Source organism: Phalacrocorax carbo, chromosome 4, assembly GCF_963921805.1.
Source record: "Phalacrocorax carbo chromosome 4, bPhaCar2.1, whole genome shotgun sequence".
Lineage (NCBI taxonomy): Eukaryota > Metazoa > Chordata > Aves > Suliformes > Phalacrocoracidae > Phalacrocorax > Phalacrocorax carbo.
Window position 1 is genome coordinate 42,754,239 of NC_087516.1, and position 23,506 is coordinate 42,777,744.

Sequence of the window (23,506 nt, forward strand, 5' to 3'; positions counted from 1 at the left end):
ACAGAAATATCCCCCACACCCACACTTAAATTAAGATTTTAACATATATCCCATATATGTGGATATTGGGCAGTTGTTCTGACATAAAGATGAAAACAGACAAGAACAGCTTTGAATGCTTAATTCCAAACCTCCCGTGTTATGTTAATTTAAAATAGCACAGTGTCATCTTTTTTATTTTTTAAATAAGCCTGCCCTTCAGAAAGAAATTTTAAGCTCAGAAATTAAGACTTTTACAACAGTTTTAAAACAAAGGCTATGTTGTGGCTATACTTTCAACCCCAGTCTCACCAGCATCAAAATTACATTCCCATTTTCATCACAGATCCAGCATATCTAGCCTGCATTTATTTATTTTACCTGTCACGCAAAGGTAGTTAAGCAAGACAAGAACACCACTTATCTTCCAAACTTCAGGTTTAGAAAAGGGGTGAATGAATTGTGAGGAATTTCTCACTAGGGAAGTATTTCTTCATAAAAATGCTCAAAAAAGATGTTACACTTCAAATGAAATCAAATACAGAAGGGAAAATGAGGGAAATAGCAGCTTTCCTGAACTTTTTCAAGTCAGCTTAGACCACAGAAATTCTTAAGGATACTCAAGAATCCAAACTGTTAAAAATCAGGGAATGCATATGCTACCCTTAAATACACAGATCATCATTCTCTGCAGCATTCAGAAAAAAAAACCCTGAAATTAACTGATATCAGGAACAGGACTGCTTCTTTTGCAGTTATTTAGTAAGAAAGGACCTTAGTCAATTTTTAGGTCCTATTTAGAAAAAAAAAGTCACAAAGGAGCACTGCCAGTTAACAGTAGATATTTGACTTTCAAAAAAAAAATTATTTGTGTTTATGTAATACCTTATCTTGGAATATAAGATAAAAAGTCAGTTTCCAAAAACATACATACAACAAGCTTAGTCTAGCTACTACTACTACTACATTAAAAGATAATATTTGTAAAGCACAAAGATCTTATTAATCTTATTTTTAAAACTGTAACAAGAAAATGGTATTCATATCTACTTTCTAGATTCCTCTGAATCTTACTACTCTTAGTTATAAAAGCTTAATATAACAGCCTGAAAACTTTTTTCGCTTTTATGATACGTACCACTACAGAATATCACCACTATATCTGATCTTCACAAAAGCAGAATCAATAATAAATACTAATTTTCATCTCCCTAGCTACACAAAAAAAAAAAAAAAAAACAACAAACCAACCACCAAAATCAAACCACCACAACCCACCTAAAAACTGCCAGCCTCATTACAGGATGAATACTGAACTCGTGTTTCTAGTCATATGATTCCAAACATTAAGGACATTGACTTTAGTATGTATAAAGCATTCAAAACTACTTCATCTCCACTCTTTAAAATGTCTTAACCACCGAGGCTATGGCCTATCCATAGTTGTGACAGCTGAAGACTTAAACCACCTGGCACAAAGATGTTCCCCTACTTGATGGAAGGGATTGCTTCTTTCAGTCACCAAGTTACTAATGTGAATACTTTTTAACTGCTTTCAAACAAAACTGGCTGGATTAGCTGAAAACTCAGATTTAAACTTACAAAACTAACCTCATTTATTGATACACTGGAAAAACTCTGCTATGAGATTTGAAGAATAGTCTCCCACACAGGCACGGTAATAAGCAGCTACACGAGTGGGAAGGTCTTTAAGGGGTTTTTGGTTAACAATTTTAAAAAGGGAAAAAAAAGGTAAGAACATAATCCCTTAGCATGAATCTGAACTAAATAGAAAAGTAAACCTAACTCAAAAGCTTAAGCTTCACAGACAAGTACTGATCCTTAGCCAAGTCATGGTAAACAACTATGTCCATGCTTGCCACTTTAGAGCAAGCCCAAAATACACATAAGATATAGTTTTAGTTTCTGAACTAATAGGTCAGTACATATAGCTGCAAATATTCTGTCTGGGAAAGAAAGGAGACTCCCTTCAGCAAAAAAATATCTGGTGTTCCTTCAGTGATCATATTCAGATGAAAACAACGCTGAAATTCATTGTGACAACTGAGAGGTAAAACCCATACTCCTCTTTTGAAGGGCAGGAACTGTGACTGTAGGTTTCATTGTAGACAATGTAACTTTTGCTTGTTGAGCCCTTGGCCAGGATGCTTATTTGCTGATTGATAAAAAGACACAGCAACAGTGTGCAACCTTCTCTTTACAGTTTTTAAAGGATTTTGCTCCTTTTTAATGAGGACTTAAGTTGCAGTCATCTGAAGGTTACACAGACAATGGAGCAGAGCTTTTACACACCACCAGAATGACCAGAAGTCTTGATATTCTTTCTACTTTCACCTTTTCACTGAGCAGTCTTTAGCTATGTGCATAGATTTGTAAGTTCAGGGTCACACCTGAGCTGGGTATCTTTCAGATAATTTTGTTCAAGTTCAATACATTTGTATTTGAATGATCTGAAAGTACTCAAGGAATGAAAAGGGAACTTTAATAAAAGGAAATAAGAGAGCACCACAGACAAGAGGCTCTGCAAGCCAAGGCAAAGAGCATATGAGAGCACAGACTCCAGCAGAAAGTGAAGCACATGAAAAGCATTCTTGATAGGCAAAATCATAATTCAGGATTGTCAAAGGAATCTGAAAAAGCACCACTATCCCCAATTTAACTCTAATCATCATCTTGATAACAGGAGCTACCACAGATTTTTAAGATCCTTGTACTGAATTCCAATTTCTTTACGAACACACTAAAGCCCCTGAGATCAAGAAAAAAAGTCCTGTAGAGCACTCCAAAATACATATGACCACTGCTTACGAAATCTTGTGGGGACCCCTGGTGGCTCCTGTTTACTTAGTTTCCCTACTACTGATTTTCAAACTTCCAAGTGAAGAAGATACCAGTTAATGAGGAACCCAATTCACTCTACTCTGGTTAGAAATGACAAGTCTTTGGTCACCAAAAAACAAAAAAGGCCGGGGGCTCTTCTTGGTATGTGCAACAACCAGACAAATTGACAGATGTAGAGCTATTCAAACTTCAAGGCTAGGAGCCCTGACAATAGGCTTGCTCTTGTTCTTGCTCTGGATCCTCTCAAGCAGCACAGTTAAGGCAGCACGGTGAGGAAGGACTGAAGTGATCTGCCATCAACACCTGGATCTGGCTCACAGCTGACCTTCTCTGCTGTACTAGACAGAAGCCACCCTGTTTTTGAAAATACAGCATATCCAACCACTACTGACTGCCATTCTGGTTGTCTTCAAATAATGAAATAAATAAATAAATCTGTTAAGAGAGACTTGTGAACCTCTGATGTTAATAATGCTTGTTTCTGTTTTTTAGTGAAAACATACATGCTAACCAAAGGAGATTAAAAAAAAAAAACAAACACCACAAACCAACAAACAAAAGGCAGTGAAGCCCTGGATGTATGAACACCACCAACAGCGAAGTATTCACTAAATCAAGTGTACTAGCAGTTCTGAATGCACATCAAGCTCCCCCCACTTGAATATTCTTCTCTCCAGCTGGTTGGCAAGTACAACTTCTATGTGTATTATGTGTACTTTGTCAAGGTCTAAAAACAGTACACAAGCTTCTGACAGCAGAGTCTGGAGGGGAATCATTACTGTTAAATAGTGGTATCAAGTTGAAAGCAAAAATCAAGGTGGGGACTTTATGAGGAAAAAAAGAAAGTGGCTACAAGGGAGATTTTTAATTTTGAAAATTACAGAAAAAAGATTCAGTTCAGTAATACTTTACTAAAAGTCTTCTAGTTAACAGAGTTAACACAAGAAGGTTGTTATCTTACATGTTACATAACCACAGACATGAGATCAGTTCACTGGGTTCATAGATCAAATTTATTTAAAATAACCCATTCTTTACCTATCTGAAGAACCAAAAGGTTTTTAAAGAATTTGTTAGAGAAGAATAAACATTCAGATTTTTGTGACCACAACAACATGAATACTCAGTGCACAGGTTGCTAGGTCTCCTCAAGTGGGTTGCAGTCTTATAAGCCTTGTTGCCTAACTTAAAGAATATTCAAGTCTCAGCACAAAACAGAATAAAACTGGGAAGTCTGTAAGACTGATAGTAATTTTAATTGTTTACTCCTTCTTGTAGTGCTCGTATGAGAATAAAAGTCTTCTGTGAGACAAACAGCAAAAAGTCAAATAATAATTAAAAAAAAATCTTCAGTTTTCTTTCCTAGAGATACCCCTTTGGAAATTTGTAGACTCACTTTTCAGAATCAGAAAATGAGCGTGCTTGGAAGCGTATGGAGAAACAAATATTTTTTTCCCCAACACATACACAATTGACAAATTAGTAACAGAAAGCTCAGGGGAAAAGCTGCAGTAGATCAAGAACCGGAGATAATGAATCAAAGCCCAACAAATCTGTCAGAGAACACTGATAGATAAGAGTGGAAGGAACCCAAACTTGGCTTTCAGGAAAATTAGTACTTGAATTTTAACTGGCAGGATGTCAAGATACGAAGTCACATCAGTAGCTCTATCTGCAATTTAAATATATTACTAAAGTAAAATTACATTCTTACTACTTCAATTAGGAAACGTTTCTTCATTATACTGTATTGCAGTATGAATGTGCCAAACGCACATTTGAGTACTTCCTCTTTCATTAACTTTTTAGAGAAGTTTATCAAAATACCAAAAAATAAGAAAAAAAAAGTAACAGCTAAGGTTATTTTTATCAAAGGGTCTGTGTTTTAGCACTGAACTTAATTTACGCTTTCATTTACTCTTCCTCCTTTCCCTCCCAAAGTAAACAGAGTCTACTCCTGTAACTAGAAAGCCTAAGCAAAATGCTTAACAAACAAAAAAGCTGAATGTCTAGAAAGTTCAGGGGGAAATAACTGATTAGACCCTCTGCAAGTCACTAAAAACAACCACTGGTACCCACTATGAAGCTATAAATTCTGTTCTTCCCATTCAATTCCAGGAGTACATCTTCAAGATTACTTACTACATAACACAACCAAATAACCATACTCCAGATGTAAACAAACAGATCTACAACTGTTTAACAGCTTTGTCTAGAATCCTTTCTATTATGCATGAAGTCTAAGAACTACTTTGCCAACTCTCTTCTCTCTGATAATGAGGTATTATCAGCTCATTAAGCGTAACCACTATCTCAACGTTTTGGGTTGATTTTTCAGTTTCTCGTAACCACTATCTCAACGTTTTCGGTTGATTTTTCAGTTTCTCGTAACCACTATCTCAACATTTTGGGTTGATTTTTCAGTTTCTATCTTTTTTAAGCAGAGCACATGTCCCAGCAAACATTCTTTTTACGGTCTGTTTACAACCTTCTTATCAGAATCAGTTTAAATGAGTATTGTTTTGTCTATATGTTATTCTATCAGATGATTTTATAAAGGCTTCCAAAATTCAAAAACAAGTTTCGAGTTAAACAGCTATAAAAATTGGTGTCAACTTTCTAATATTTTAAGCATCTTCAGTTTCCAAAGCCTGGCATACAAGCAAGCACAAAGTACTGCGTAGCAGAGCCTAGAGCTACCTACCTCATTCATGAGCACAGGTAAAGAGATGGCCTGACCACCAAACAGCTTTAGGAAGCTAGCCAACTCAGAACCTGCCCCTTCAGGTTAAGGCATAAGGGAAAGAATGACAGAAGGAGCACAGAATCGGGAACACGCTCTCTCAGAGCACGCAGTTGTTGAAATACTAGTTTGGGGAAAACGAGCAGGTAGGGCGTATCAGCAGTTTCACATGCATGATCAGTGCTACTACTGACGACCTTCAGAGATTACTGGGTTACTGCTGCTGCAAGGCAGGTGCCAAAGCAAGAAGTTTAGGAACACACAACCTGGAGTCTTAGAATTAGGAACTGAACTCAGTTCAAACAACTCAAACTGGTACTATCATTTCTGGTACAAATCTCTTCAATAATAGTGCTTCTATTTAACTTTTTTATTATGACCAAGTTAAAAATACCCTTAACACCAAAATTATAAGACTTTACCCTGAAAACTTGATCTGCCCAGTAACACCTATCCACATGCACATGATGTCACTTAAATACAGGGAAGTAAAAAAAAAATTTTAATGTTCCTAGAAAGCCTTTGGCAATTGTTTTGACCTTGGAACAGTTTTCCCAGCTTTAGTGCTTACATTTAAAGGACGCAAATCTGTTCAAAGATTAAGGTAAGACACACACAGACAGAGCACCCAAAGCAAAAATGGGGGGGGGCGGGGAAGCCAAAGTGTATATTCAGTGATTGTGGCAACATATATGAGGCAGCTAGACTCAGCTGTTCACAGATAACCAGCGCACAGTAGGTTCTCACTTGCAGGTTACTGAAACATCAGTTTGTGACAAACATTAGGTGGGGAATAGAACAGAGCACAAGAGGAAGTACAGACCCTGTTGTGAGAGAAAAATGCAGGCAATCTCAAAAAGTGGCTCAGGGCAATGCAGTCATGAAGAGCAAAGACCAACGGCTTCAAGTGTCCTTCCTGGTTGAGGATTTGGATAGGCTTGTTCTTATTACAAGTCAATATTAAGCAATATCGGGAGAAGAGATATACCCCAGAACTACTTCAACCTGCAAACATCAACTCACGACAGGGAGAACCGTGATATCGTAAGCCACTCACAGAGAGGATGCTAAGGATGTAAAGATTTGGGCAAAGATAGCCTTAGGAATCACAAAACAAGGAAAATTTATTTCTAGAAATATTGCAATACACATTGTGCATGGCATCTACTATTGTCGGACAAAGAATATCAGGACTGACCTACTAAACAGAAGCAAACAGAAGAAACAAGCTCAGTTCTTCTGGGCACTGTATAACTTTTATTTTCACAGGTGTTGCAGACAGATGTAAAGTCATTTTGTTTCAAGCTGTGAGTTTCAAGCTAGCTGCAGTTTTCCCACAGCAGAACTGCTTCCCATTTTGACAGCTCAGAGTGCTGAGCAGCAAGTTTACATGTGTTTGCCAACCGAAGAGACAAGACATCAAATTCAAAGCAGTTAGCCAGTGTAAGACTTTTGTCATAGGAAAAATGATAGTGACCGTTGGTGAGCTCTCTGGGGGCTTATTTTACTTCACAAAGGTACGTTTCCCATATTGCATGAATTATTTATAATTTTACATTACAGCATATTGAAGTTTCCTTAAATAAACAGTACTGATAGCTATCTGCTTTCAAGTCTGTCATGCCAACACGTCCTTCATTCAAATAGCTGTTCTTACAAAGAAGCACCTATGTTGCCAAGGGATACAGAACACAAAAGCCTTTGCAGGCCCACCAAGAAGAAAGGCATCCGAAAGCAAAAAGTACCAATACATCTGACACGTAAATAAACCCGAACTTAATTTCTTTCACAAACTCTGAACCGTAAACTTCAGAGGTCCAACAACTTCAAAAACCAGGTACAAGTCCTAAACCAGAAATTATTACCATTTTAGGACATCTTTCAAAAAATATTTTTAAGCGCCTGCTGTAACACAATTCATCAACAGAAACATTTTAAATTTAATTTTAAGGCCTTGTTTTACCTAGTTCAGTACTTTAAAGTGTGACACAGCAAATTCACTATTCAACGCTGAGCACGTTTCGCTATGGGCACCCGATTTTCCACTGTCGCACTTGCCGCTAGGTGAGAATCGATACATACTTGTTTTACAGTCAGCTCCACATTTTTGGATAGGGAACGGAAGGATTTTGGATAAGGAAGAAGGAGAATACAAAAGAACGCGGTCAATCTTCGGTTTTAACCTCGCTGACCTGCGCCGCCCCCCGCCCCAGTATTTAATGGGCTCCAAGAAGAATCCATTATCTTCCTCTCTTGTGTAAGAACAGCCTTACTAACCAAACCCATGAGCCAACATGAAGCGAGTACCTCGAGCAGAACGACACTTCTAACGCTGTTTACAAGGGGAGGAGGTTCTGGGTCTGCTAAGTTGAGGGGCCCGGGAAGAACCACCATGTCTGCCTCTTCCCAGAACGCCGGACGAAGCGGTCTGGCTAGCGGCAGGCGGGCCGAGCGGCGGGGGCGGCTGCGGCTGCGGCTGCCGCTGCCTCTTCCTCCTCCTCCTCCTCCTCCTCCTCCTCTCCTCTCCTCCCCCCCTATCGCCTCCTCCGCCCGCCCTGCCGCCATCGGGCCGGAGCCAGCGCGGCCGAGGTGGCGGCTCTGGCCCGAGCCCGGCAGCCCGCCCGCCCGCCCTCCCGTCAGGTGGCGGCGCCCGCCCCGTGCCGCGGCCCTCCGCCGAGGGGGGCCGAGCCCCGCCCCTACCTGCCCGGGTGGCGCCGCCCGCCGCTCCCCGGGGAGGCGCTGGCTCATCCTCCCGCGGCGGCGGCAGCAGGGCGGGGTCGCCGAGACGTCTCTGAGGCGCCGCGGTCACGGGCTCGGCCCCCGGCCCAACGGTCGCTCCGACAGCCGGCCCCGCCCCCTCGGCCTTGGGGGAGGGGCGGGGGCGGGGTTTCCTGCTGCGCAGGCGCGCTGCCGCTCACCGGGTCCGCCGGAGTCAGCGTTGCCGCCGCTACTTCCGGTCTCCTGCTTCCGCCCGCGCGGAGGGGTGTGGCCTTCCGGCGGCCGTTGGGCGCCTGACCGGTGAGGGGGGGCGTCCGGCTCCCCTTCGCCCCGGGGGCGGCCCTTTCTGCGGGGGCGGGGTAGGGTCCGCCCCAGGGCGGGCGGTGGTGGGGCGGCCATAGTTCCCGCGCTTCGGAGTGGGGAGGCGAGCGGTTTCCCAGGTAAAGGGGGCGGCTCGGCGCATGACTTTGGCTTCTGGCTCAACCGAGAGGCGGAATTTCACGGTCACCGCGCCCGTGATGGTCTGCAGGGGTTAAAAAACGTTGCCGATGCGCAGGCGGAACGCAGGCCTGGGGCTACGGACCCCCGCGCCCCGCCAGCCTGAGGTGGGCGCCGTGCGTTCCGGTGCCATCCGCGGTACCGAGGCCGGTGAAGAAGTTACTTAACGTACACCGGCAGAACGGAGGTCCCAGCAAAATACTGTGGCGGGTTAGGTGGGGTTTTTTCAAGGAAAAATGCCAAAAATATCGTCAGGTTCATTTATGTAAGAGGCGCTAACAAGGATGAGCAGTGCCCTGGAGCGTGCGTGCGGGTTGAAGAGGAGGCTGAGGGGAGACGTTACAGCTCTCTACAACTGTTTGGAAGGAGGTTGTAGTGAGGTGGGTGTTGGTCTCCTCTCCCAGGTACCTAGCGATAGAACGAGAGGAAATAGTCTCAAGCTGCTTTAGGAGAGGCTTGGATTAGATATTAGGAAAAAATTATTCCCTGAAAGTGGTCAGGCATTGGAACAGGCTGCCCGGAGAGGTGGTGGAGTCACTGTCCCTGGGGGTGTTCAAAAACATGTAGATGATCACTGCAGGACACTGTTTAGGAGGCATGGTGGTGCTGGGTTGACGGTTAGAATTGATGGTCTTAGAGGTCTTTTCCAATTCTGTGATTCTATGACGGGTCGAGACGATTGGAGCAAGACCGAACAAGAGCGCTGTAAGCCACCAGCCGTTGCTCCCGGTGCCGCTAGCTCGCTCCTAAGCCCGGGGAGTGACCGGAGTCCCTCCCTCGCCCGTCACGTGACAGCGGACCGCGCGTTACCCGGGCGAAGCGCCGCTAACGCGGGAAGGGCGGTCCGGCGAGCTCCTTGTCCCGCCCTGACAGGCGTCGCCCAATGGGAGTTGAGCCACTGGGCGGTCCCGCCAATAGGTGCTGGGGGGGGCGGGCCCGGGGCGGGCGTCAGGTCGGGCGGAGCGGCCGTGGCATCGGCGGGCGCAGCGGGGAGGTACGGCGGGCCGCAGCTGCGGCGGGGGCCGGGGCGTCGGAAGGTTGCGTCTCTCAATCGCCACAGGGCGGGGGGGGGGGCGGCCTTGATCGTGCCTTAGCTGTGCGGGGGCGGGGGGCCGGCTGAGGAGCGCGGCCCGGCCCGGCGCCTGGCCTGGGGGCCGCCCCTGCCGCCCTGCGGGGGCCGGCGGGCACCGCGCTGTGCTGCTTTCCCTTCGCCTGGCCGTGTGGTTTGGGTTTGTCGCCTCACCTGTGCGCCCCGCGGTCGGTCGGTCTGTCTGTCTCGGGGTATGTGATTTGTGCCCCGCGGACAAGCTGCTTTGGTGCATGTCCGTGATGGATAAAATGACTTCTTGCCCAGGGCTTGGAAAGCCAACGCCCTGTTAGCGCTGAGGTCCTTTCTCAAGACTCGTATTTCCCATGCCACGGGTGAAAATGAGCCATCTAACTTGTACAGAGTTGTATCCTCTCTTTGATTGAACCGTACCTTCTCACCCACAGACTGCTTATTAGTTGTTTATATTTGTACAGAACAGCATGCAGTAGGAGCCCTAAGCTATGCCTAACGCAGCTGGTTTAGCTGTAGTACGATATAGTTTCATTGACAAAGTAGGGGTAGGAAGAGAACTTACTAAAGCCATGTGAAATTAAAATTGTGTCCCATCTGCCATGTTTTACCATTGGCCAAAAGAGAGTATTGATGTCAATACTAAGTCTTTCTTTTTTTAGAACTGCAACTTCACATTAAACTACCTTTCTTTACTTAAAGGCCAAAAAAAAAAAAAAAAAACCCAAAAAAGCCACCAAGGCATTGCAGGGCTGTCATTCTCACTTTTTTCTTTCCTGGTAGTTATCCTTAGTTCTGGTTGTTTTCCCATCTCCTATTTTGCAGAAAAGATTACTTAAGTTCTTTTGTGTTTTGTCCTGCTATACTAATCAAGCTTATTCACTTTAGTCTCCTTCCATGATACGGGTCCTTCATCTTCCTGAGACTCTTTAGCAGCATCTGAGTCTGGTGTGTGGTAATTCTGTGACGAAAAGCGATCCCAAAATGGGGAGAAGAGCCTCATCTGAGATGTGTATGAATTACGGATCTAAGCTAATAGGGTCTCCTGCTGGAAGGAAGCTGGGTACAGCAAAGCACAAATACTGTTAGGGCTCTCAAATAAGACTTGGATGCAGAAAAGCTTAGGAACATTTTATTTTTTTTCAGTTTACAGAAACTTCATCAGGGAATGGTAGCTTTTCCTACTGTAGAAAAGGTTGCCTTTAATCCATCATGATTTTGTTTTGAAGTTTATCACTTTGGTCTTTCTTTGCCAATTCTCTTTGCTGTTCTGACAGTTCTCTATCTTGCCATACCTGCCACATGCAGCTCACTAGTGTCTTATTTTTACTAAAGTGTTTTTTGACGTAGAACTTCAAATGCCACCAACATTCAGCTGAGTAACCTGTTTAATCTTAAAAGGTATTCTTAAGTGGTCAGGTAGTACATCAAAAATACTGATTTACACTGTTTTGTAATGAATTTATATTCTGTGCCACATCAAAAAATTATCCAAGTTTTCATTCAGAATTAAGGTAATTTCTTAAAGATGTTGTTTATATTTTTGTGTATAACAAAATGTGCATATTTTATGTCTATATGTATGAGTTATTTAAAGTCATGGTTTTAGCTGGGATAGAGTTAATTTTCTTCACTGCAGCAGGCATGGTTCTGTGCTTTGGACTTAGTATGAAAACAATGTTGATAACACACCGATATTTTGGTTGTTGCTGGGTAGTGCTTGTACTAGTCAAGGATTTTTCCAGCTTCCCATGCTCTGCCGGGTGCACAAGAAGCCGGAAGGGGAGGGGGCACAGCTAAGAGAGCAGATTCAAACTGGCCGAAGGGATATGCCATGTTATGTTATGTTGTGCCCAGTATGTTAACTGGGAGGAGCTGGCCGGGGGAGGGAGGTAGCAATTGCGGCTCGGGGACCGGCAGCATCTGTTGACTGGTGGTGAGCGGTTGTGTTGTTTGTGGTTTTGGTTTTTTCCCTTTTCCTTTTTATTATATTATCATTATTTCTGTTATTATCAAAATAATAATTATTATAATTATTTCTTTTTGTTATTATTAAACTGTTCTTAACTCACAAGTTTTTTTTTTGCTTTTGCTCTTGTGATTCTCTCCCCCATCCCACAGGGGTGGGGGGAGTGAGCAAGCAGCTGCGTGGTGTTTAGTTGCTGACTGGGGCAGAACCACAACAGTAATTAATTTATTTTCTGTGCCACATGGAAAAATAAATTATCTAAGTTTTCAGTCAGGATTAAGGTTATTTCTTATTTAAAGAGGTTATTTATATTTTTATATATAACATATAATATGTTTATATTCTATGTCTATATATGAGTTATTTAAAGACTAAGGTCCTTTCTATATTGAATAATGATTCTGAACTTGATGGGGTTCCGTCTGGTTTGGGTTCAGTCTATTTTTGGCTTCATTATAGTGACTAACTTCCAAAATACTGGATTTAGTGCTTCATAAGAAACAACATGTAGGAATTTTTTTTCCCCTACTATCATAGTTCTTCCAAGAAAGTTGAATGAAAGATTGTTAACCAGGTGCTCTGGCTCCATGTGATGACTGCATGCTAGCTGAATCAGAAGTTATGGCACCGACTGCCTGCTTTATTTAAAGATAAAACACATCCTTTTTTTTCCACTGTCTGTTAAAATGAAAGATTAAACTGCGTTTAGCAATGCTGCCCTTTTTCTACACCAAGTGAGCCAACTGTAGTGAAATAGAATTCAGATTAAAAGTAGAAGATTTACAGGAAAGCTACAAAGCATGTGATACAACTGAGGAGTTAAATGGATTGACCTTTCGAGTTTAAAAAAATAAGCGTGGCTAACTAATTCTGTTTTGGTTTATTTTTGCCTAGTACTTGAATAAGGATGCCTTAAGAAGATAACTATGGATAAATATATTAAAGTGCGAAAGATTGGAGAAGGATCCTTTGGGAAAGCAATTCTTGTCAAAGCTAAAGAAAATGGCCAACAGTATGTTATTAAAGAAATAAACATCTCTAAGGTGAGTGATTATTATTAATTATTGATCCATTCTATTTCTATTCCTGTTCTCAAAAATCATTATTTTCTTTCTAAAGATGTCAAATAAGGAGAGAGAAGAATCAAGGAGAGAAGTTGCTGTATTGGCTAACATGAAACATCCGAATATTGTCTTGTATAGGGAGTCATTTGAAGGTAAGATTAAGTAGAACCTGAGGTAATGGTAGCAAATGACAGTCTGTGCGCTACTTATTTCATGTAGTTTAAAAGTCAGTGTGTTTTCTCTCTTTAATCAGTCTTTTTCATACTAATATTATTTGCCACGCTTCTTTTTGGTTATTTTTTTGTTATGATTCCCCATCACATGTAAAAATAATAGTAATGTAAAAAAAAGTGCAACAATTAAACAGAAATATTAATGTCTGTTCCTTACATGCATCAATTTTTGTTGATACTTAAACGAAAGGGTTACGTACTGTTGTTTCTCCAGAGTGTACATCTCCTTGAATACTTGTGTATATGCTAATGACTTAAATCCTTGTGCATGTTTTATGTAAGATTGGTCTAAATTGAGGTATTGATAAACGAACGAGCAGTTTTATCTCTAAGTCTGCTGTCTTAAAATGCAGTCTTCAGTACCTACAATCATAAAATTGCCTTCAGAGCTGGAAAAATAGATGTGACTGTTTGCTTCATCAAGCTGTGAAGGAAGGAGAAATATAATTCCACGTTGTTGTCACAGTGAATGCCTTAGGAAACGAGCAGAACAGATAAAGGTTAAAATAAACACTAAATATGTTTTTTGAGATACTGTTTAGGAACACTGCCCTCTCTTCCTGTTGGCTCCTTTCTGCTGACTTTAATGTGTCTTTTGGGGGCTTTTATTTTTTCTATTCATTAAATTAGAAATTTTGTGCCATGGTCATATTGCGCAGCTGTAGTCTTCTGATTTATAAATCCACGCTTCTGTCTTCTCAGTAAGATAGGCCCATTCTTTAAGACTGTTTTTTTACTTTGTTTTTCTTACAAGGTAGATCCTGTAACCTGTAGTTCTCAAGACTTCATGTTGCATCCTTATTGCTAAAGCACATTGACTTTGAACATACTGATTTGATTTATAAAAAATAAATATTTTAGCAACAGGTTTGCAAGAAATCCAGACTCCTAGGGTCATCTTTAAAAATAATACCAATTATAAAGCTTAACTAAGGTACAGACAACTGTAAACACAACAGAAAAATTCTGGATTGATGTTTTGAAAGACAAAACATTCTGCAGGAGTGAAATTTAAGCAAATTAAATTATTTAATTAATTTAGACTCTATTTAGAGCTTTTAAAGTGCTATGACTAAGTAATAAGAGAAGTGTTTTTCTACTGAGCAGCATGTGATTGATTAAACTGAGGAACTCGGCAGGAGGGGGACAAACTGGCAATGCTAATGCCATCACACACAATGGGGGAATAAGACAGGACAACCTGAGCAGTGATAAAGGTGTCGCAGCGGCCTCACGCGATGGCAGCCAGGAGACCAACCACCTCAAGGGTTTGCATGGCTGTAGTGGGTCCTTGTACACCCCTCCGGGGAAACTTGTGTGCTCAAGCACCTTTCTGAAATGCCTGTACACCAATGCACACAGCATGGGGAATAAACGGGAGGAACTAGAGGTCTGTGTGCAGTCACAGGGCCGTGATCTCATTACAATCACGGAGACATGGTGGGATAGCTCGCATGACTGGAATGTGGTCATGGATGGCTACAGGCTTTTCAGGAAAGACAGACCAGCAAGGCGAGGTGGGGGAGTTGCTCTTTATGTGAGGGAGCAACTGGAATGCATTGAGCTCTGCCTTGGAATGGAAAGAGAACAAGCTGAGACCTTGTGGGTAAAAATTAAGGGACAGCCAAATATGGGTGACACTGTTGTGGGTGTTTGCTACAGGCCACCTGATCAAGAAGAGGAAGTTGATGAAGCCTTCTACAGACAGCTGGAAGTAGCCTTGCAATCACAGGCCCTGGTCCTCATGGGGGACTTCAACCACCCTCATACTTGCTGAAAAACAACACAGGGAGCCATGCACAATCCAGAAGGTTCCTGCAAAGCATCGAGGACAACTTTTTGATGCACCTGGTGGAGGAGCCAATGAGGCGAGATGTGCTGCTCGACCTTATCCTAACAAACAAGGAAGGGCTGGTTGAGGGTGTGAGAGTTGTGGGTAGCCTTGGCTGCAGTGACCATGAGATGGTCGAGTTTAGGATACTGCGAGGTAGAAGCAGGGGTATGAGTCGGGTTACAACCTTGGACTTCAAGAAGGGCCAACTTTGGCCTCTTCAAAGACCTGCTTGGAGGAATCCCATGGGCTAGGGCTCTGGAAGGCGGGGGGGTCCAAGAGAGCGGGTCAGTATTCAAGGACCACTTCCTCCGAGCTCAAGATCGGTGCATCCCCAGGAGGAAGAAGTCAGGCAGAGGAGCCAGGATACCTGAATGGATGACCAAAGAGCTCCTAGAGAAACTCAAATGGAAGAAGGAGGTACACAGTATGTGGAAAAAGGGACTGGCCACTTGGGAGGAGTATAGGAATGTTGTCAGGGTGTGCAGAGGTGCGATGTGGAAGGCCAAGGCCTACTTGGAATTAAATCTGGCAGTGCGTGTCAAGATAACAAGAAGGGCTTCTTTAAATACATCAGCAGTAAAAGGAAGACTGGGGGTACAGTGGGTCCACTGCTGAACAAGGAAGGGGCCCTGGTAACGCAGGATGCAGAGAAGGCAGAGTTACTGAATGCCACCTTTGCCTCTGTCTTTACTGCTAAGGCTGGCCCTCAGGCATCTCAGCCCCCAGAGAAGAGAGGACAAATCGGGAGAAAGGAAGATCATCAGTTGAGAAGGATTGGGTCAGAGATCACCTATGCAAACTGGATCCTTGCAAATCTATGGTCCCCGATGGGATGCACCTGTGAGTGTAAGGAAGCTGGCAGATGTTCTTGCTGTGCCACTCTCCATCGTCTTTGAAAGGTTGTGGAGGACAGGAGTGGTACCTGAGGACTGGAGGAAAGCAAATATTATTCCAATCTTCAAAATGGGCAAGAAGGAGGACCTCACCTCCATCCCTGGAAAGGTGATGGAGCAGTTCATCCTGGAGGTCATCTCCAGCCATGCAGAGGACAAGAAGGTTATCAGAAATAGTCAACATGGATTCACCAAGGGGAGATCATGCTTGACCAACCTGATAGCCTTCTCTGATTGCGTGACTGGCTGGGTCAATGAAGGGAGAGCAGTGGATGTTGCCTATCTTGACTTCAGTAAGGCATTCGACACTGTCTCCCATAGCATCCTCACAGGCAAGCTAAGGAAGTGTGGTTTCGATGATTGGACAGTGAGGTGGATTGAGAACTGGCTCAACAACAGAACTCAGAGGGTTGTGATCAATGGAGCAGAGTCTGGATGGAGGCCTGTCACTAGTGGTGTTCCCCAGGGGTCTGTGCTGGGCCCAGTCCTGTTCAACATATTCATCAATGACCCGGATGAAGGCACAGAGTGTAACCTCAGCAAGTTCGCTGATGACACCAAGCTGGGAGGAGTGGCTGATACACCAGGAGGCTGTGCTGCCATCCAGCGAGACCTGGACAGGCTGGAGAGCTGGGCCAAGGGGGAACCTCATGGAATTCAGCAAAAGCAAGTGCAAGGTCCTGCACCTGGGGAGGAACAACCCCAGGCACCAGTACAGGCTGGGGGCTGAACTACTGGAAAGCAGCTCTGTTGAGAAGGACCTGGGAGTGCTGGTGGACACCAAGCTGACCATGAGCCAGCAATGTGCCCTTGTGGCCAAGAAGGCCAACGGTATCCTGGGCTGCATTAAAAGGATTGTGGCCAGCAGGTCAAGAGAGGTTATCCTCCCCCTCTACTCTGCCCTAGTGAGACCACATTTGGAGTACTGCGTCCAGTTTTGGGCCCCCCAGTTTTAAGAAGCACAGGGAACTGCTTGAGCAAGTCCAGCAGAGTGCTACCAAGATGATCAGGGGACTGGAGCATCTCCCTTATGAGGAAAGGTTGAGACTTGGGTTTTTCCAGCCTGGAGAAGAGAAGACTGAGGGGGGATTTCATCAATACCTACATATATGTAAAGGGTGGGTGTCAAGAGGATGGGACTGGACTCTTTTCAGTGGTGCCCAATGACAGGCCAAGGGGCAATGGGCACAAGCTGGAACACAGGAAGTTCCATCTCAATATGAGAAAAACCTTCTTTCCTGTGAGGGTGCCAGAGCAGTGGAACAGGCTGCCCAGGGATGTTGTGGAGTCTCCTTCCCTGGAGACATTCAAACCCTGCCTGGATGCGTTCCTGTGCCCCCTGCTCTAGGTGTGCCTGCTCAAGCAGGGGGATTGGACAAGATGATCTCCAGGGATCCTATCCAACCCCTACCATTCTGTGATTCTATGCATTTATTCAGGTCTTCTCAAAATCATGCCTAATATGTGAGTAGCATATTTCTTGTGTTTTTGGTAACTTGCAGTTTGCTTCTGCCTAATACCGGGTTTTCATCAGTAAGTGGACAAGATTGCATCGTGGAACAAAACTGTAACTTTGTATGAAATGTATTATATATGTTCGTACCTCCTAGTGGAAAACTTGTGTAGGATTTTTGGAAGTCTCCCCAAATTTCATTCAAAAATGAGGAAGAAATTGTTTCCAACTGTCACTGTCTGCTGGAAGTTTTATTACTGTTCAGTCTCTGAAATGAACTGTATGTCTTGTATGAGAGCAGATTATTGTCACATTCTTGCACTTAGTGTGAGTAATACCTTGCCCAGGTAAAACTCTAAGAAAGAATTAGGCAAACAGAGGCAACTACCTGAATTAGAACTTAAGATCTCTATTTTTAGGGTAGCAAATCTGTAGGAGGTTTGAAAACAGGTTGGAGGATATGAATGCAATATAAAAACCATAGTAACATCTTTAATTTCCTACGGGTTTTGAACCCCGTTTTGAGGCATTCGTTCAGTTTTGGTTATGTCTTTCCATATCAAAATAGTCCAGTGTTACCAGAAATGGGAATCGTACAGAGTAGAACATTTTTTTCTTGAAGTTTGAAAAAAGGACTAATAAATGATACCTGAAGCTGCATGTGAAAAGGTTAAATTTTTTGTTGTTGCTCCTCTGTGTCTGCAGTGAAGATATTCAGAAAGTTATGTTAAAGATGAGTCTTTTTTTTTTCTTTTGGAAACGCTTTATGTTTTATTTTACAGAAAATGGCTGTCTTTACATAGTGATGGATTACTGTGAAGGAGGAGACCTATTTAAAAAAATAAATGCCCAGAAAGGAATCTTATTCTCTGAAGATCAGGTAACAGCAAACTGCTGGTATAATATTTTATTGCATGATACTTCTTCATGAGTTTTAGATTATTCTAGTTCAGTTTGGTAGATACTGTACTGTAGAAGAATCTGGAATAAATGAGAGGATTTTATGTACATATTTGATTAAATTAAGTGAAAATAGATTATGTAGGATTCAATTCTTTTATTAGAACTGACATTGTGTTTCCTTGTTTATAAATTGTTTCTATGCTTTTGTGTTTGCATGCAGTAGGATCTCAATATATCTGCGGCTGGAAAGGCTTAGTAGTCTATTAGGTCTATTGATAGTATTTAGAATAGGGTAATCGTGAAACATTTTGCATATAACGTGTAAAACTTTCCATTTTTCTAGTTTGGGCTCACTTCTACAAGAAGAATTTAAAATGGAAAAGTGAAAATTACGCCTTGCATTATACTGTAATTTTGACATGTACATACCTCTAAGTTGACAATGTCAAACCAGTATTCAAATGGCAAAGTTCTTGCTGTTAGTCCCTTTTTATATTGTAATTTTTATAAATTTACAAAAAGAATTGAGTTTGCCTTGGTTTTAATTTTCTAGCTATATATTATTTGTTGCTTTTCTCACTGAAATCTGCTTTGTACTTTTTTTTTAAGGTAAAATACCTAAAATTACTAGATAAGTGCTTCTGTAAACATCAGTATGGCTTTTTAGGACTCTTGGTTGATTGACTGCAAGAAGACTTCTTGTACTGGTTACAGCAAAAGTACAATCTTTAAGATGCCAAGCTCCATGTCGTAAACATTTTGGCCCATCAAATTCATATTGCATATTTTTGTTAGCTTTATAATATGTAATGAAACTGGTAGTCTCAGGCTTAATATCTAATAAGGGTAATATGCATCTTTTATTAAAAAGTTTGCATTATAGTGAGAGTACTGTTATGTTTTTAATTATTCTGTGGTATAAAGAAAGAGGTTTGTGGGAAGAGGGTAAAATCTTGAGTTATAATTATAAAACTGATTTGATAATATCTTCAGTTATGTAACTTGGGAAGCTTTCAGACAAATGACAAAGCTGATGTTGTATTTTCTTTTATGCATAGATTTTGGATTGGTTTGTACAAATCTGTTTAGCACTAAAGCACATACATGATAGAAAAATCTTGCATCGGGACATAAAGTCACAGGTATGTAGGTAATTATTTTTTAACTGAATTTACTTCCAAAGTGATTACATTCATATCTTGCTACAATAAGTTGGCAAATGATGGAAAATAGTCGTTTTGCCTAAACACTTCTAATACTGGAAATGCTTTTTTTCTTCAGAATTGTCTGGGTGAGTTTTGTATGATATTTATACAAACAGATGAGGCTGTTTGAAGCTGCTTGAGTATTACTCATGTAGTTATGTGTGGGGACAGAAAATATTATAGTTTAGCTTGTGTAATAGTGGTTTCTTTAATTTTTATGAAGTAGGACTAGGGTAAGTCTGGTGTTTTGTAGTAGTAAGTAATCTAACTGCTAGTGACTTCAGAGTGATCAAATGGTAGAAAACTTTATTCTTCCCAAAACATGTTGAGAACAAAAAGTGTGCAATTCTATGAATGTTTTAATTAACAGACTTCTTAAAATTTCTATATCAAGAACATATTTTTAACCAAAGATGGAACAATACAGCTGGGAGACTTTGGGATCGCCAGAGTACTTAACAGGTAACTCCTTTTTGATGCTGTTTTCTCTGACTTAACCTAAATTGCTCTGATCTAGGAAAATACAATCTGTGCTCTTCCTGTGAGATAACTAGCTAACATTCCGTCTTATTTTTTCCTTAGTACTGCCGAGTTGGCTCGCACTTGCATAGGAACACCATACTATTTATCGCCTGAAATATGTCAGAACAAACCTTACAACAATAAAAGGTACTAATGAGCATTTTATTAAGCTTTTCCGGTGAGGAGAAGGAAGTGAGTTCTTTAGAAATGAAAAGCTGTTCTAGTCATGTGCTTGGAGACCAGCCATTAGTTCATCTCTCACCCAGGAAGGTACTGAGACTCCCTGTGCAAGTGGGGCCTTGGTAGGTCTGTGCAGTACAAAGCAGTGTGATGCAGAGATGACTTAGCTTAATGCTCTAAGCTCTAGATCTAGCTGTGTTCTTAATTATGGCTCTACTTTTGCCTATCTACGCACTAGCTATACTGCTTTAATTTATGCAGTGTGAGTGTAAAACCATGTTAAGAATGAAATCACACACACAGTGATTGGATTCTCTAAGCATGTGCATAGATTGGTGACTCAGCTTGCTTCATATAACAAATTCATACAGATACTTTGCTTATATGTTTGCTCTCCTGGCAGTAGGCTGTATCTGGTAACAGCATCTCTAATGGAATTAACATGGTCACTATCAAGTTAGTTTTATGCTTCACTAAGATGCTGCATCCATTGCTGTGAGTGCCTTATATTATTTTTACTTGGCTTCTTAAAAGATAAAAATTGTTGCCGTTCCTTGTCCCTTAATAAATCTCATGTAGGAGAAATTAATGGTATTCTAACCAAATTCTGTAATGCTCTAATGAGTGATGGTAAGGTTAAGTCAATGTTAGAGTAAATTGACTTTAAGAATATCATTTGCTGAACTGGGTGGTGGGTTTTGTTTCAGTTTTCATTTGTTTAATTCAAGCACCTCAGGCAAATGTATACATTTAAAGAAAGAAAGCCTGTGTCCATATTTTGTTTAATTTCTCCATTTGTAGTGCTTCGGGTGGAAAGGTCTAAAGAAAATCCGGAGCCAAAATAACCCCAGCTAGTTTTCAGGCTGGCCTTATTTTAGGCTGTTGAATTATCTTTTTTTTTTGTTCGGGGGGTGGGGGTGAGGGTGGAAGATACAAGGGAGCTTGTGCATACTCAAAATGCAACCTTTTATTTTCCTTTTCAAAGATAAGACTTCACAGATAAGTTACATGGCAATGTTATGCCTAAAATGAATTCTTAAGTATGTTTTCTTTGATTTAGTGATATCTGGGCCCTTGGTTGTGTTCTCTATGAAATGTGCACGCTTAAACATGCGGTGAGTAGGAACTTCTTGTTTCTTTAAATGAACAGTGATTTCAAACAGGGATTTTTTTCCTGACATTATGCAAATGTATTTCAGTTGCTGAAAGGCTTACATGATGACTGTTTAAAATTATCTTCAGCATTTCAATCTCCTCTTCCTATACTGACCAGCATTTTCTACCTGTGTTTTGGTTCATGCCAATCTCTCCCTAAACTGTATATTTTGTTATCAATGTAGGTTTTTTAATGAACTATGTTAGTTGAAAAAATAGTTAGGTGCTGTAACAAACGTTATGGTGAATAGTGTTCCTTTCTTTCCAAAAACGTGACATTTTCATTGAAAGTCTGAATCTGGACTGTCAGCTTTTGTGCAGATGGATTAATGCATTTCTGTTTAGACCAGAAACAGTTCTTATAAAAAAAAACTCCCAGGGTGAAAGAGTTGCCTTTGTTTTTTTTGTGTGTGCGTGTTTTTATCTTACATTTTTATCTTCCGGTTTTCCAGATAGGAAGGGAAGAAAAAAACATTTTTTTCTGTCTTGTTTTGATTGTGGATTTTTTGGGGGGTATCAATTGTTTGGGTTTTTTTGATAGCTATTTTTATTAAAAGAAGAGACAAAAGCATGAAAATCAGAAGGAAAAATTCAAGGGGTAATGGTTTCATCTCATTCCAAGCTTTGGTAATTTCTGATTGCTTGGTCTTTTCTGTGACAGCAATGCTGACAATGTGGCCTTTCTGAGAGTTGTTTTCTATGAAACATACTGTTTTCATTTTCTTGTACAAAGGAATTGAAATGGTGCCCTCAGCTTCCTGAGCTTTAGCTGAAGTCTAAGCATTCCTTTGGATTTTACACTGAATGAATGTGAATGCTTTACATTCTTTCATTTGAAATGTGGCTTTGCTAAAAAGGGCAGAGGGCTTGTGATGGTTGAAAGTGTTTGGGAGAGGAGATCAAGCAGATAATTACATAATTATTTTATCCTTAATTATATATCACTGTCAGTCTAGACCTGGAGGGAAAGAATTATTTGTTAGCAAAATTTATATCTCTATAGTATAAAATATCTGTATTATGATGTATTTGTAACCAGAATACTTGGCAGCAGGTTATTTTAAACTGCTGATGTAAACTGTTGATGGCCTTGAAAATTTGTTTCAGTGTGTTGAGGCAAGGGAAGGTGTGTTGGTTTTTTGTTTTCCTTTCGTCTTATATGCAACCTTACATGTGGACAAACAGTAAGTAATATGCAGTAACTGTTTTCTTTCTTGTGTGGTACAGTTTGAAGCTGGTAACATGAAGAACTTGGTACTGAAGATTATCTCTGGACCTTTTCCTCCTATTTCTGTGCATTACTCCTATGACTTGCGTAATCTGCTGTCACAGTTATTTAAAAGGAATCCTAGGAACAGACCATCAGTAAACTCCATATTGGAGAAAAACTTTATAGCCAAACGGGTTGAAAAATTCCTCACACCACAGGTATGGAGTTAGTTTTAATTCAATTTTTGCTAAAAACTTCATAGGACTTTTCTTTATTTTTATGTCAGTATACAACATGAGAAATCGGAGCAATGGTATTCCCTAGAGCTTTTATAGAGACACTTTCATCTAAGGAAAAAAGAGTTGTACTACAAACTGTAAAGTATGAAATTACTTAAGTATTTGGTAGTTTCCACAAACCAAAATTAAATAGGCGTTTTCTTACATGCACTTTTTTGTGTGTTTTTCTTTATAGGAAGGAATTGAGTGAGATGCTGATTTGTTTAGATACAAATTTTTTCATAAAATGGTGCTTTCAATGACTTCATCATTGCTGTTTTATCATAATCTCTTCAATCTATTTTGTGTTTGGAATTTGGAATGGCCTGAAAGCATTTTCTGTGAAAAATTGCAAAGTAAACTAATTTTTTAATTTCTTGATGTTTAAATATATCATGTGTATCTAACCTAGAAGAAATTTCTATAACCTAGAAGTTGCTTGCTATTCAGTTTAGAATATATTGATATCATATGACATCTATTAATGTCCTTCTAACATATAAATCTAATCAAAAGAGATGAAGATTAACACGTGAATAATAGTATTGGTACGAGGTAAATAAATACAGACAGAGAAAGGACATGGAAGAAAGGAATGCAAAAGGAGACCTCCCTAAGTATAAAAGATTCTAGTGGATTCTAACTCAAAACTAAAGAAATTTCAGAAGGCCATCTGTAATTGGAATTTCAATTGTATACAAAATAGACTTTCAATTAATAATAGTTCAGATCAAAGTCCCGATGAAA

At 41.0% G+C, this 23,506-nt stretch overlaps 2 protein-coding genes across 16 annotated transcripts in view; one reads left to right on the forward strand and one right to left on the reverse strand.

The window, feature by feature from the left end:
* CLCN3 (chloride voltage-gated channel 3) overlaps nucleotides 1–8,445 on the reverse strand; it is a 69,502-nt gene extending 61,057 nt beyond the window's left edge. The window contains exon 1 of one of the 4 annotated variants that reach the window (XM_064449738.1): nucleotides 8,285–8,445. The gene's annotated coding sequence lies outside the window, so the exon portion shown is untranslated. Of the gene's footprint in view, nucleotides 1–7,891; nucleotides 8,043–8,284 lie in introns of those variants that run through there. The other 3 variants (XM_064449743.1, XM_064449737.1, XM_064449740.1) reach the window with 3 other exon arrangements.
* A 134-nt stretch (nucleotides 8,446–8,579) lies between these two features.
* The window catches only part of NEK1 (NIMA related kinase 1), a 53,623-nt gene continuing 38,696 nt past the window's right edge, over nucleotides 8,580–23,506 (forward strand). For 5 of the 12 annotated variants that reach the window (XR_010372665.1, XR_010372666.1, XM_064449726.1 and 2 more), the window contains exons 1-9: nucleotides 8,610–8,742; nucleotides 12,724–12,872; nucleotides 12,949–13,045; nucleotides 18,089–18,186; nucleotides 19,268–19,351; nucleotides 19,809–19,876; nucleotides 19,997–20,083; nucleotides 21,177–21,231; nucleotides 22,499–22,699. Coding sequence is in view for 10 of the 12 variants with exons in the window: in XM_064449726.1 (XP_064305796.1) it covers nucleotides 12,756–12,872; nucleotides 12,949–13,045; nucleotides 18,089–18,186; nucleotides 19,268–19,351; nucleotides 19,809–19,876; nucleotides 19,997–20,083; nucleotides 21,177–21,231; nucleotides 22,499–22,699 (807 nt within the window). In the remaining 2 variants the exon portion in view is untranslated. The other 7 variants (XM_064449731.1, XM_064449734.1, XM_064449735.1 and 4 more) reach the window with 4 other exon arrangements.